Genomic DNA, 14916 nt, shown 5'->3' with positions numbered 1-14916 from the left:
GAGGTTGGCCTTACTTTGAACAATAGGCTCCTGTTATAATTTCATTTCTCAGACTAGTGTTTTCTTAAAATTTTTCTTGCAACTCTGAAAGCAGAGTCACCATGTTTATGTAGAAATGTTGCTCTTCCATGTGTGAGGAAAACCACAGGAAATGTGTTGCAGATGGGATTCCTTCTAGTAGTTCAAACATAAGTGAGCCATGGCCTTATACTTTATTTCATCAGCAATTAAAAATATAGGGGCCAGCACTGCAGCATAGTAGGCTAAGCCTCCGCCTGTGGTGCCAGCATCCATATGGGCGCTGGTTCGTGTCCTGGCTGCTCCTCTTCTGATCCAGCTCTCTGCTACATCCTGGGGAAGCAGTAGAAGATGGCCCAAGTCCTTGGGCCTCTGCACCCGCCTGGGAGACCTGGAAGAAGCTCCTGGCTCCTGGCTTTGGATCGGCCCAGCTCTGGCTGCTGCAGCCATTTGAAGAGTGAACCAGCAGATGGAAGACCTCTCTCTCTCTCTCTCTCTCTCTCTCTCTCTTTCTCTCCCCCCCACTTTGTCTGTAACTCTACCTCTCAAATAAATAAATCATTAAAAAAATTTAAAAATACAGTTTTCCTTGTAAAGGCAAATCCTGAACTCCGTAAAACAGCAGCTGTTAGAGAAGTCTAGTGAGAATCTAGGTTTCTCAGCAGATTCTAACTGCACAGTCATTCCACAGAAACGCGTCATAGAAGGCTTACCCTATCTGGCACTGTTCTCTCCCGCTCTGTCTAGGATCGGAAAGCACCACACTGTTTCTTTAAAATGTTCACAGGAAGATGACAATGTGCACGCACTTTCCTCCGTGACACTGCGTAGGTCACACGGTGCTTTGACGCCAGCCTGGGTGCCTTGGGCATTGCCCTCAGAGCAGGCTGCTCAGGCCTGCACCCTTCTCTCTTCAGCAGCATCTGCTCCATGGTGCTGGACTTAGTACACTGCATGGCTGAAGTGCAGGCCAGAGGACAGGCTGGGAAAATATTCACTGAGTATCTCCAACACCCTCTGCTCTATCACCCTCCATCCTCACAACGGCCCTACGCAAGTGGACAGCTGTCGTCCCACGTGGCTGATGAGGACAGGAAGGCAGGATCTGAACTTGGATCTGTCCTGTTTTTCAGAATGGTGAGTTGAAATCAGTTAACATTTATTAGGCCCATTTCTATCTGTTTTTCAGAACTTTTCTTATATAACAAACTACCCCAAAACTTTGTGGCCTCAATCAACATTTATTATCTCATGGTTCCTGAAGGTCAGGAGGCCAGGGCTGGGTCCTGTGTTAGAGTCTCTCGCAGGCAGCAGGCAGGGTTATTGGCCAGAGCTGTGATCGTTTTGAGACTTGACTGGAGGGGCCAGCACCGTTGACGCCAGCATCCCATATGGGCGCCGGTTCAAGTCCCAGCTACTCCTCTTCTAATCCAGCTCCCTGCTAATGTGCCTAGGAAAGCAGCAGAGGATGGCCCAAGTGCTTGGGCCCCTGCACCCACCTGGGAGACGGAAAGAAGTCCTGGCTCCTGGCTTTGGCCTGGCCCCACCCCAGCCATATCAGCCATTCAGGGAATGAACCAGTGAATGGAATATATATATATATATATATATATATATATTTCTCTCTCTCTCTCTCTCTCTCTCTCTCTCTCTCTCTCTCTGTAACTGACTTTCAAATAAATAAACCTTAAAAAAAAAAAAAAAAAAAGGCCGGCGCCGTGGCTCAACAGGCTAATCCTCCGCCTTGCGGTGCCGGCACACCAGGTTCTAGTCCCGGTTGGGGTGCCGAATTCTGTCCCAGTTGCCCCTCTTCCAGGCCAGCTCTCTGCTGTGGCCCGGGAAGGCAGTGGAGGATGGCCCAAGTGCTTGGGCCCTGCACCTGCATGGGAGACAAGGAAGAAGCATCTGGCTTCTGGTTTCGGATCGGCACAGCACGCCGGCCGTAGCAGCCATTTGGAGGGTGAACCAACAGAAAACGAAGACCTTTCTCTCTCTCTCTCTCTCTCTCTCTCTCTCTCTCTCTCTAACTCTTCCTGTCAAAAAAAAAAAAGACTTGGCTAGGGAAGGACCTACATTCGTGCTCCCTCGTGATTATCTGCGGGACTCAGTTTCTCTGGGATGGTTGCCTGAGTTCCTGGCCCGGTGGCCTTCTTCACGGGCGGCTCCCAGCATGGCATCTTGCTCCACCAGAGAGTAGCCAGAGCAAGTGCAGCAAGCTGGAAGTCACAGCAGTGTGTAGCCTTGTCTGGGGACGAGGAAACATCTCCCATCACTCCTGCCGTATTGTGCTCCCTGGAAGGACACCCCTAGGACTAGGTGTCTACCAGGAAGCAGGGAAAGCCGTCAGCCACAGCTCGGTCCTCTGGCCTTTGCTGCCCGGGTTGGCTTTGGGCTACAGGTTCCTCCCTTGAAACCAGGAAGGTAATCCTGATCTCCCTGAGAGGGAGTTCCCTTCCGAGCCCTTCCCGAGAGAGGGAAAGGAGAGGGGGAAGCTGGGGTGTTGAAGGAGCACGCTCCACTGCACGCTCAGCCCACAACAGCCGAGGTCCCGATTAGGGCTCTGTTGCCTGGAGAGTCGGCCTTGGTGAGGGACAGTGGCACCTTGGGGCCAGGAGACCTGGAGCCGTGGGTGGGAGTGGTCTCTGTGGAGACATCCAATCCCAAGGACACAGGCACGCGAGGACACACCCAAACCTGTGCAGGTGTCACATGACCCAGCCCCATCACAAGTGTGCCTGACTTTGAGATTCACCAAGAGGAGAAAATCCACAAGGCTTAACAAGCACCAGCCGTGAGCCACCTGTGGGCCGGTCTGCGCACCCCGCTCTGACGGGATACAGGAGCATAGACACGCGTCCCCGAGTGCAGCGTGGCCTTGGCCACCCGCTCCAGCCTGTGCTCAAGCAAGAAACCTGGTGAAGGGATTCGGGCTCCATTTGCGCCCTCCGCACTGACTGCAGAACCTCTCCCCAGGGAATGCTGCACTCTGTTCTCCACCCAGGCTGCTGGAGGGCCGGCTGGCCTGCGGGACCCGTATGTGGACGTGAGCTGGCCAGCAGGTTAGGGGAAGCAGTGTGTGAGAGACCTCGCTCCTTAGAAGGAGGAAAAGGAGCACCTGGGGGCAGGGTGGGGGGTGGGGTGGAAGGGGCAGTGGGGCCACCCAGCTGGCCCGTGACCCGTGGGCTGTATAAGGCCCGTGAAATCCTTTGCTCTGGCCCTGCCAAGGCAACCAGGAACTGGAAATGCAGTGAATCATAGCAGGCTGATTGTGAAGCTGATCATTTTGTGAGGCCTGCAAACTATATTATAAATACCCAAATGGCCCTTGGCAGATAAAAGGTTCCCCTGACTTGGACAAGCAGGAATTCCAAGACAAACATTAACCGATGAGAACTGCTAGCATTCATTGAGTGTCCGCTCGGCATTGCAAATTGCTACTTAGCCTAATGCTTCCCAACAGGAATATCAAGTATTGCTGTGTCCATTTTACAGATGAAAACATTGAGACAAGGGGCAGGTGTTTGGCCTAGCCGTTAACACATCTGCAGCCCAAATCAGAGTGCTGGTTTTCAGTTCCCAGCTCCGGCTCCTGACTCTGGCTTCCCACTTCTGTAGACCCTTGGAGACAGCAGATGATCCAGTGATTGGTTCCTGCAACCCATGTGGGAGACCTGGATGGGGTTCCGGGCCCCTGGCTTCATCCCAGTGCAGCTGTTGTGGGCATTTTGGCAGTGAATCAGTGGAAGGGAGCTCTCTCTGTCTCCCTGTCTCTCAAATAAATATTTAAAAAAAAATAAATAAACTAAAAAGGCCAAGCACAAAGCCTGAAAGTGGACAAGCCAGTATTCAAAGGCAGGCAGGTCTGTCTGACTCCCACGCTCAGGTGTCCCTTCTACTACAATCCTGGAGCCTGAGGCTTCCCAGCTGGCTATGGGGGACAGTTGGGAGGGGGAAGTGGGTATGGAACCCTCTGGGACACCCCCCCCCCCATGACACTAGGCATGCCCAAAGAAAAGCCACTCCAGGACCTGGGCCCTTTGCGCTGTGTCTGTGGGTTCTGCCACCGATCCATCCTCCTTGCTGAACTTTATAAAATCATTCCTGAGACTTCTTAATGTTTTATTGAGGCACAAGTTTACGATGACAGCAAACCTTTCAAACTACTGCAAGAGTAACCTGCTCCTTGGCATATTAAAAAATAATGTTAGTGTCAGTTTTTACATCCCATAGTTTGGATTGCTGATAAGAGCGCTTCCTTGACAAGATTCTTTTTGAGGTTTACAGAAAGCGTAATAAAATATGTAAGTTACATTTCCACAAACAAAAGCTATAACATAAGTTATTTATAAGCGTGAGATACAAACAGTATCATGATAAATAAACCATAAAGGGTACCTGCAACATCCATCTTAATGTAATTTGCCCAACAAAAGTGTTGAAACGAAGTCAAATTTAGTAGAGAAATTTGTCAGGAAGGGAGGAAAGTTGTACAGCACAAATGGGAACCTTGGCAGGTGGGAGGGGAAGGAGCCCACGAAGGCGTGAGGTGGGGTTTGGAGGTCCTGCATCCCATGAGCCTACATGCAGAGACCAGCCCCTGCTCTCCTGCGCACACTGCCATCTGCACACGGGCACTGCCCACGCAGCCCTCTGAGGTCTCCACTGGCACCCCGCATGGAGAGATGAGCCTCCCACCCCACTCCAGCTCCTTCCTGCCCCTCTGTCTCCTGGCCTCTAATCCCCAGCCCTGTGCTCAGCTTCTCCCCCTCCCCCAGCGACGGCTGGGGCTCACGTCAAGGCCACAGCCTGGGTCTGTCCCAGCTGCAGGATCCGGAGATCTTTCGTTCACCTGCCACAGATGAACCAGTGCCGTGATGGAGACAAAGCCTCTGCCCTCCGGGGGCGAGCAAGAAACCAAGGTGGGGTCTGAGGACAGCAAAGTAAAGAAACAGGGATGGAGGCTGGCGCCATGGCTCAATAGGCTAATCCTCCACCTGCGACGCCGGCACACTGGGTTCTAGTCCCGGTTGCCCCTCTTCCAGGCCAGCTCTCTGCTATGGCCCAGGAGTGCAGTGGAGGATGGCCCAAGTGCTTGGGCCCTGCACCCGCATGGGAGACCAGGAGGAAGCACCTGGCTCCTGGCTTCGGATCAGCGCAATGTGCGACAGCAACGGCCATTGGAGGGTGAACCAACGGAAAAAGGAAGACCTTTCTCTCTGTCTCTCTCTCACTGTCCACTCTACCTGTCAACGAAGAAAGGAAGGAAGGGAGGAAGGAAGGAAGGAAGGAAGGAAGGAAGGAAGGAAGGAAGGAAGATGGAGAATGACTGGGGAAGGGGAGTGAAGCGGAGCCAGGTGTCACAGGATGCAAAGGCGCAGGCAGTGCATAGCCTGTGTGGCTGGGGGGAGGGGCAGGGGGGCAGGGTGCCACCAGCTTCCCATATGAGTGCAGTTAGCATCCTGGCTGCCCCACTTCCCATCCAGCTCCCTGCTAATGGCCTGGGAAAGCAATGGAAGGTGACCCAAGTGCTTGGGCCCCTGCCACCTATGCGGGAGACCTGGATGAAGCTCCTGGCCCCTGGCTTCAGCCTGACCCAGCACTGGCAGTTGAGGCCATCTGGGGAGTGAATGAGTGGATGGAAGATCTCTCTGTGTGTCTCTCACTCGCTGTAACTCTGCCTTTCAAGTAAATAAATAAATGATTTAAAAAAAAAAAAAAGGCACAGGCAGCACAAAGTGCTGGGGGAGGCGCATGCTGACCGCGTACATTCCTGGGTCCCGAGCTGACCGCATCTTCCGTGGCCCTCGCTCAGCTTCACTGCGTGTATGTCTTTCTGTTTCATACCACAAACTCCAGGATTATCCTTGGGGCTGAGGAGGGGGGAGACAGGCGCTGGGCCCAGCCCAGGCCACCGTTCTGCTCTAAGGAGCTCCCAGGCCAGCTGGGAGCGAGCCAGTGTGCAGCCCACTCCCACACTCTTTCACCAGGACCCTCCGGGATTTCGCCTCTCCATTCAGTGCTGTGGCTGAGAATCCTGACTACCTGCTCCCAGGGTAGAAACAGTGGGCTTTGCAGCCTACACGGTCCTCGGTCCAGATCCCAGTGCTGCTCCTTCCCGGCTGCACACCCTTGGACAGGGGACGTCACTTCTCTAAGCCAACTGTCCTGGAAGCCATGTGACATGGGGGGGGTGAACTCCAGGAGCACCCAGCACCCAATGGCCTTGTCCTTCCTCCAGCTGGTAGAGACTTAGATACTTTCAGCCATCCCCACGGTGGAGACAGGAAGAGCTCACACCACACTGCCCCCATTGCCAGAGGGGCACATGGAGCTGGGCTGTGGTCCAGGAAATGTGTGTAGGTGTTGAGTAAATATTTGCTGAATGAATGAATGAATGGGTGAAGAGATGGGAGCAGCTGTCCTCAGAGCCGTCCACTCCACCTTGAGATCCGGCAGGGCCCTGGAGACTCCTAAGTAGGGCGTGTGATCCAAAAATGATGAGCAACCTATGACATAGCGCACGCACCAAATTAGGGATTTGCCTTTATTAGACCCTAATATTTTCATTAGTCTTTCAAACAGAGTAGCCCACCCAAATGTAGTTAAGAGTCCTGATTCCATTTCTACACCATTTTTATTTTTTAAGATTTATATATTTATTTGAAAGAGTTACAGAGAGTGAGAGGCAGAGGCAGGGAGGGAGAGAGACAGGGGGAGGGGGAATTCCATCCACTGGTTCACTCCCCAAATGACTACAACACCCAGGACTAGGCCAAGCTGAAGCCAGGAGCTTCCTCCAGGTCTCCCACATGGGTGTAGGGGCCCAAACACTTGGGCCATCCTCTGCTGCTTTCCCAGGTGCATTAGCAGGGAGCTGGATTAGAAGTGGAGCAGCCAGGACACCAGCACCCATACAAGATGTCGGCATTGCAGGCAATAGCTTTCCCTGCTACACCACAGTGCCGGTCCCTCTACCCCATTTTTACAGCACTGGGAAATTAAAATCCCCAAGGCACCACCTAGGAAGCCAGCGGCAGAGTGAGCCTCCTGTGTTTGGGCTCAGGGACCAGTTGGAGATGGCAGCATCCTGCCTCTCAGAAGCCCCGCCCTCCCCCACAGACTCCCAGCGGCGCCGGCTCCGCCAGCTTTTCTCTCAGTTTCTCCATGGGGAGGAGTAGAGGGTATGTGCACATCCAGGAAGTTTTTCTTATATTTCTCATTTTCTAATCTGGCGCTCGCTCTCTCTCTCTCTCTCTGTGTGTGTGTGTGTGTGTCTGTGTGTCATTGTTCGATTGGTAGCAGCTAAAAAAGAGTGGCAAAAAAATATTATATCCTCAGGAACAGAAAATACATAACAAAATATGTTTAGCCAAAACAGTGCTCACAAGAAAATGTATGACCTCGAATGCATTTATTTTAAAAAGGGAAACATCGACAAATGAGCTAAGTTTTCTTCTCAACCAAGAAGGAACTACTAAAAATAAAACTGCGACATTCCTGAAAAGGGGCATAAAAAAAGAGTATCCGCAAGTCAAAGGTTGTTTTTTGAAAGAGATAACACAGACAAACCTCGGGCAAGAACTAAGCAAGCGAAGGCAGAGATGCGGCTGAGAAGCCAAGCAAGGGATTCGGCATGGACCCCAGGAGAGCCTCTCCCCCACAACGCTGCAACAGGAAATGCGAAAACTTAGACAAAAGGGAAAGACCCTGGCCACTGGTTTCCGAACTTGAGCCTGCATTAGCACAGACTGAGGAGCCCTACCGTGTCTCTGATTCAGTAGCTCTGGGCTAGGGTCCAAGAACTTGCATTTCTAACAAATTCCCAGCAATGCTGGTGCTGCTGGTTGGGGAACACACACTGGGAACCAGGGTCCTCGGAGCTGCTCCTGCCTCCATTGATCGCCCTTGCTTGGCAGCCTATGAGCCTCTGAGCTGGGGCACAAAGCCGAGGCACCCAGGCACTCCCTCAGGAAGCCAGGGCCCCAGCGGGGAGGCAGAACCCCTGACACTGGTGAACTTGCATAATCACACGAGGGTAGTGTTTTTACTAGAAGGGAAACTGAGGCAGAAAGATGAACACTTCCTAGCCCACAGCGGGTAAACTGAGGATGGGATGGAGATCTGCACACGCCCTGGCCACACCACCGGCACCATCCGAACCCCACGCCCGCACCTCGCTGGTGTGGGCCTTCCCTCTCCCACTTGAGTCATGCAGAGAAGTGGCAAGGGCGGGCCTGGCCTCCAGGACTCTGGGAGGCAGTAGGGGCGTGGGGCCAGGGAGGCACCAATGCTAGCCCCTGGGCGTGTGCGTGTGTGTGTGTGTGTGTGTGAATCACTCGGACTCCGAACCTCAGTTCCCTCTTCAGCCAAACACCGGGGTCACCAACGACCCTTCCCCCGCGGGGCTCTGGGGAAGCGTGCAGCCCCTTCCTGGCACACGCAAAGTTCTCAAGCACCGCAGAAGCTTGACAGTTATGATTACATAATGGCCCGAGTGTCTCACTGCCACTTCCTCAGATGTCATCTCACTGAGCTCTCACAGGGGTAGCTATTGCCCTTTCTGTTTTACAAATAAGGAGAAGGAGGCTCCTGGAGAGGCCGTGAGGGACCCAGCAGCCCCCAGACTGCCAGGGGCACAGGCTGAATGAAGAAGCAGGAGGCGCCCCACTGACGGGCCTGGGCCTGGAGGCAGTGGGGCGTGCTTGCCCCAAAGGCTCCTCACTTCTCTCTGCCTCAGGCCCGGCTCTCCCCACCCAACACAGACTTCCCAAAGGGCCAGCCTCTTGCCCAAGGTCACAGAGCCCAGCCTGGAGGCCTCTGGTCTCTTGGAAACAGAGCAAAAGAAGCAACACGTCTGGCCCTCCTCTGCCCTCTGAAACTCACTGCTTTTCTCTCCAAGACACGGAGCCCGCCGGCACGTAAAATAAAGCTGCAAACAAAATCAACAAGAGTCCTAACACCAATGCATCAACCATCTCTCTCTAGGCGTGCGGGGAAGGGAGCCACAGCCCAGCGCTACCGTGTGCCCAGCCTGGTTCTCACTCGCGGCTCACGGCCAACCCGCCCCGCGCACGCGTTACTCTGCATTTTACAAAGAAGAAAACCGACGCGTAAAGAGACGGAGTCACTCGCTCAAGGTCACTCAGCCAGGAGAGCCACTGGCCCAAATCCAAAGTCACCAGAGCCCTCGCCACTGTGGGCACGACAGAATGCGCCAGGAGAGGCCCGGCCCTGGGTGCAGCCCTTAGAGTTTAACACCGAACGACTTTAAAATGAGCCGGGAGCGAACCCGGCTCTGCCTCCCACAGGCTGGCGCCGAAGGTGCCCACTCCGAGTGGGCGCTGGTCTCGGGGCCCGGGCCTGCGTGGGCAGTCTCCGAGGGCGCGAAACGCCCAGGTCGGACTGGAACCAGGAGGGGCTCAGTGCTCACGATTCCCAGAGAAATCCCGCTATTTGCCCCCAACAGGAGTCATCCCCGCTTTTGCCATCCCAGCAACCGAGGTCCCGAGACCTTCCGAGCCTCGGGAGGTCCTCCATGCGCGACCCTTGCCCCGTCCATCCTGCAACGAATTTCCAAGGGCGATATCCTCGCTCCCCGCCGGGCGACCCGGGGTCCCTTGCCAGAGCTGGCCAGGCACGCGTGGGCACCTGCAGACTCCCGCCTCGGGCCGCCCGGCCCGAACCAGGGAGCGTCTCCAAAGTGGCCACGACGCCGCGGCCGAAGCGTGAGCGGGGCCAATTCTCCCCACGCGGGTCAGTGTCCTCCGGAGCGCGCAGAAAGCCACGGCGCTCCCCTCACCCGGGGCGCAGGGAGCGCGGACCTTGCGCCCTGGAGTGCGCCCGATTCGTTGCTCCTTCGGCGGCGAATTCTCCAAGAGGCTTCCGCTGATTCCGCGGGAGTCGTTCCGGGGCCGCAACTCCGCTGTAGTTGACAGGATTCACTGGGTTCGGTTTTCGCGCGGAGGAAACATTTTGGAAGAAAATGAAAACCCCCTTTGCAAAAAGACAGTTTCGCGGGCGGAGCGTCCTGCCCGCCCCGCGCGGCGGCGGGGAAGCGGCCGGGCCCGGGAGGAGCGGGGAGCGTCTGCTAATTGCAGCTTCGTTAGATTCCGGGTTTGGGAGGCTGCGGTTCGGGCGCTAATATCCGCCGCCCATTATCCCGGCTAATAAATTTGACCTATTGTTCGTTTGTTAAAATGATGTCACCTTGGAACAGTCCCTAAGCTCCTATTTCCATGAATTAGGCCTTTATTGAAAGCCAAGAGCCAATGAGAGGAGAGAGGCTTGTTGATCGCAGCCAATGGCTGCGGCGGGAGAGGAATTAGCAGCGGAAACTCCAGGTTCGGTTCAAGAAAGATGACACAGAGCCTGTCGGGCCCGCGCACTCTTGGCAAAGTTTCAGTGCGACGAGAGGCGCCGGGCGCTCCATGGCCGCGCCGTAACGGGGACCCAGCCGCCTCCCCGCCCAGCCCGGCCCAGCCCTTCCGCCCACCCAGGATGGAGGCGCCCGCCAGCGCGCAGACCCCGCACCCGCACGAGCCCATCAGCTTCGGCATCGACCAGATCCTCAACAGCCCGGACCAGGACAGCGCGCCGGCCCCGCGGGGCCCCGACGGCGCCAGCTACCTGGGAGGGCCCCCCGGGGGCCGTCCAGGCGCCACATACCCGTCGCTGCCCGCCTCCTTTGCCGGCCTCGGCGCGCCCTTCGAGGACGCGGGATCTTACAGTGTCAACCTAAGCCTAGCGCCCGCCGGCGTGATCCGGGTGCCGGCGCACAGGCCGCTGCCCGGGGCCGTGCCGCCGCCTCTGCCAAGCGCGCTGCCCGCCATGCCCTCCGTGCCCACAGTCTCCAGCCTGGGCGGCCTCAACTTCCCCTGGATGGAGAGCAGCCGCCGCTTCGTGAAAGACCGCTTCACAGGTGAGCCCAGCGGGCCAACAGGCGCCAGGCCTCAGCCCTCCGGGGGGCCAGGGGCGCCGCGCCCTGTGCGCTCCACCCCCCGGAAACGAATCCGGAGGCCCTAGCTCGGCGGAGGCCTTGGCGCCCAGGGCCCCAGGCAGAGGTAGAGGGGAGGGGAAACGACGAGTTGCGGGAAAAGAAACCCGTGTCCGGGGGAGGGAGAAGGAGAAAGGGGAGGGGGCGTCTCCCGACCCGCCGGCTGCCTCTGGGGACGCGCGCGACCAGCGACATAGCGGAGCACTTTGTGTCCCATGCGGCGCCCCAGCGTCCGCCAGGGGCCTGAGCGGCGGCCGGGTCGGACAGGGCTTCAGGGGGCCTCGCGTGTCTCCGCAGCGGCGGCCGCGCTCACGCCCTTCACCGTGACCCGGCGCATCGGCCACCCCTACCAGAACCGGACGCCGCCCAAGCGTAAGAAGCCGCGCACGTCCTTCTCCCGGGTGCAGATCTGCGAGCTGGAAAAGCGCTTCCACCGCCAGAAGTACCTGGCTTCGGCCGAGAGGGCGGCGCTCGCCAAGTCCCTCAAAATGACGGACGCGCAGGTCAAGACCTGGTTCCAAAACCGGAGGACCAAGTGGCGGTGAGAGAGGCCGGGCCCGGCCCACCTTGCACCTGCCCTGCCCCTGCCCAGCCCCGAGCCGCAGCCCCGCGCCCTCTCCACCTGGTGCGGCCGCCTCCCCTTTCCCGGATTTTATGTACCCCTTTCTCTCTCCATCGCTGGAGCGCCTCGGCTGCTCCTCCGTGCCCACCCGCCACCCCCAACCTCATCAGCACCTCCAACTGCCGGCGTTTTGTCTCCTGGCGCTCGCTCGATTTCCGCTCACCTGCTCTCCCCCTCCTCCCCGCTTCCCCCCCCCCCCAGTCTTCTCTCCCCCTCCCTCGGTCTTGCCCACCCACCCCGATTCCCGACCCTCCTCGCGGGCTCCGCGTCCCACTCTGAGTCCAGACTCTATCCGATTCGTTTGCATCTAACCCGTAAACAGCGAAGCGATCGCATCCTGGAAAAGGGTTCGAGACAGGGCCTGGCAGAACGGGGTGAGGCTGACCGGGCCCCGGACGCCCCGCGGGGATGTAGAACATTCCCGGCGCCCCTGCTGCCCACGGGGCCGAGTCCATTTAAAACACTCCCTGTACCCACCCTTGTTATCCCGCGAAAAAACAATCTTTATTGTTGGCCCAGCCAGAGGATCCGGGCGTGCAGGTGGACCCCGCGTGCGCAACAAAAACGTCCGACCCCGGGCCACGGGCCGTAGACGCGGGCCTGCGGCGTCCAGCGCGGGTCGGGAAGCTCCGGGGAGGGCCGCGCCGGGTGTATGACGGGGCTGCCCCTCTCCCTCCCCTGGTGCAGGCGGCAGACGGCGGAGGAGCGGGAGGCGGAGCGGCAGCAGGCGAGCCGGCTCATGCTGCAGCTGCAACACGACGCCTTCCAAAAGAGCCTCAACGACTCCATCCAACCCGATCCGCTCTGTCTGCACAACTCATCGCTTTTCGCGCTGCAGAATCTACAGCCCTGGGAGGAGGACAGCTCCAAGGTCCCCGCCGTCACCTCGCTGGTGTGAGCCGCCCGCGCGCACCGTCGCCGCGGATCGCCGCCCCCGCCCGGCGGGGCGCCCCGGACCCCCCAGCCGGGCTGGAGGAGGTGGGGCGGGAGGAGGGAGGCACCGGGGGCCGAGAAGGGAAGGGGACACTAAGCCCCAGGAGGCCCCGGGGCGCCTCCGCAAACCGGCCGGCCGCGGAGGGGGGCTGGGCCCGGGCTCCGCGCGGCTGCACAATCCGAGCCCCCCGCCCCGCGCCCCGTCCCGCCCCAGGCCCGGGCCTGACAAAGAAAGCGCCTTACGTTTCTCCGCCCCCCGCCCGCATCCCCCCGGGCTGGGCGCCTGTATTATACTTTGTACTTTTGCCCAAACGTGTAAATAATAAAACTTTTGGCTTTTTTCTTTAGAAACCCGCCCTCAGCTCCCCCCCCACCGCGGGGGGCCGCTGGGGGAGGGGCGGCCGGCCCCGCGGCGGGGGGGAGGAGCTCCAGGGGCCGGGGTCACCCTGCGTTTAGGCTGGGTCCACTCCTCTCCTTTTTCCGTTCCTTTTATTTAAGTCGTTTTATTTAATAAAAAAGTTAGCTATTTCACTTAACGCCGCTTTTATTTCGTTTTCGTTTCAATAATGCTTGGCGACCTCGGCCCGGCGCCGCACCCCTACGGCGGTAGCAGCCGAGCGGCGGTGTGCGGGGGGCGCATCCACGGCTCCCAGGTTCGTCGGCATTCGGCTCAGCTCCGACCCCGGCCGGGGCCCCGCGGAGGATGCGCGGTGCAGGTCAGTTCGTGCCGGCCTCCCGCAGCCCGGGTGCCTGCGCCCTGAGTGCGCAGGTACTTGGAGGCCCGAAGGCCGCACGCAGACCAGCGCTGGGGAGTGCAAGGCCAGGCCTGGCCGTACTTGGACCATCACCTAGTCTAGTGCACCAGGGCGGGTGAGAAGCCGGGTGGTCTCCAACTTCTTGGAATGCTAGCCAGAACGAGGAACCCGCCCCCCATCCCTGGGAACCCGAAACCCGCTCTCCGTTCTTTTTCCAGCGGGGCCTGGGAAGGGACCCAGGGCTGGACCCACAGACCCGGCTGTCTGGGCGCACTGCTGTTAGTGCAGAGCCGGTGCACGGCCCAGGTCTCCGAACGCCTGGCGAGCAAGGGCAAAGTGCAACCCCAGGACTCCCTGTCGGGTTTGCGTGGGACCCCAGATGGGGCATGACGTCGGGTGACGTCACTGGACAGGAGGGGCGGGACGCCCGGAATAGTCAGAACCTTAGGCCAGAGTTGGGCTGCGGCGCGATCCGGTCCAACAAGCTTAACGGCGGAGGCTCCAGAGTTGGAAGTGTCGGGATTGCGGCACCGGGAGCGGTGGCCCCTTCCAGCAAACACACACTCGAATCGCCCGTAATCACCTCCTCGCGCCCGTCATTCTCCTTCGGTCCTTGAGAAATTATTTTCCTGGCCTCTCCATTTCTTCCTTTATGCTGCTCTCCATTTCCTCTTCTGTGCGCTACTCCTGCTCTGTTACTCTTTTTTCCTTTTCCTTATAGATCTACGTTTATTAGCTCGTTCTTTTGCTTTGATTTCTGAATCCCTCCTTTCTTCTTCTTCTTCTTCTTCTTCTTCTTCTTCTTCTTCTTCTTCTTCTTCTTTTTCTTTCTCTCTCTCTCTCTCTCTCTCTCTCTCTCTCTCTCTCTCTCTCTCTCTCCATCACCCTCTTTTGTCCTTTTTGTCTTCCCTGCCTCATCCCTCAAAATCTCTTGGCTTCGCCCTTTGTCTCTTTTTCATCATCTTTCTCCCTTTCTCCCTGGTCCCGGTCGGGCTCCCAGTAGCACCCAAGGCTAAACACTTTCGGGACCAGTCCCGGAGTGCGTGCCCGCCTCGCCCCAACTGCGTCCCTCGGAGCCACTCTCGGGTCCCAAGGCCTCCGAGCCTTCGTTGCACGCGGACCACAGGACGGTCCGCACGATGGTCCATACTGGCAGGGCTCTGGGAGAGGGGAGCGCGGCCCCGCTGCTCCTGGTCCTCCTGCCCTCAATCCACGCCGCAAATGCTACAGATCCGGGATCTGCACCCCTGGGGGGTTTACAGATGCCCTGGGGGGGGGGGGGACACGGAACTTGAGGTCTCTTCCGACGGTGTTTTCCTGAAGTGTTTTTATTTTCTCCGCTGAAAAGCCGGAGGTCTTCGGGTCGAGAAAGGCTGGCGCTTCTACGGGGGCTGGCGTCGCTTTCCAACTCCCCTTCGTTTTATTCTGTTGCTCCCCCTACGGCCTAGCGTTTTGTTTTCCTAAACTACCTGAGTTGTTTTGCCAGGATGAGCCTCGATTGTGGGACCTCGTTGCGAACTCACGTGTGTCGTCTCTTTCCTTCTCTCTGATGCCTCGCTTGGCGCAAAAGGTCTCTAGCGGAGAGGCCGGGCCGC

At 57.9% G+C, this 14916-nt stretch overlaps 1 protein-coding gene across 1 annotated transcript; it reads left to right on the top strand.

Moving 5' to 3' along the window:
- Positions 1 to 10495: 10495 nt before the first annotated feature.
- Positions 10496 to 12531, top strand: TLX3 (T cell leukemia homeobox 3). Its single transcript, XM_062189641.1, has 3 exons — positions 10496 to 10936; positions 11309 to 11552; positions 12321 to 12531. The coding sequence occupies exons 1-3, from the start codon at positions 10516 to 10518 to the stop codon at positions 12529 to 12531; spliced, it is 876 nt and encodes a 291-aa protein (XP_062045625.1). The 5' UTR covers positions 10496 to 10515.
- The last annotated feature ends 2385 nt before the right edge of the window (positions 12532 to 14916 follow it).

The sequence above is a fragment of the Lepus europaeus genome, chromosome 4 (assembly GCF_033115175.1).
Source record: "Lepus europaeus isolate LE1 chromosome 4, mLepTim1.pri, whole genome shotgun sequence".
NCBI lineage: Eukaryota > Metazoa > Chordata > Mammalia > Lagomorpha > Leporidae > Lepus > Lepus europaeus.
The sequence above is the reverse complement of the archived record's forward strand: the minus strand, read 5'-3'. Positions and strand labels throughout refer to the sequence as shown.

What these genes read in the sequence shown, in the direction of transcription:
- TLX3 (XM_062189641.1), top strand. Translation starts at nt 10,516, where the DNA reads ATGGAGGCGCCCGCCAGCGCGCAGACCCCGCACCCGCACGAGCCCATC. An exon ending in CGTGAAAGACCGCTTCACAG is followed by an intron (nt 10,937 to 11,308) that starts GTGAGCCCAGCG and finishes GTGTCTCCGCAG; the next exon opens with CGGCGGCCGCGCTCACGCCC. An exon ending in AACCGGAGGACCAAGTGGCG is followed by an intron (nt 11,553 to 12,320) that starts GTGAGAGAGGCC and finishes CCCCTGGTGCAG; the next exon opens with GCGGCAGACGGCGGAGGAGC.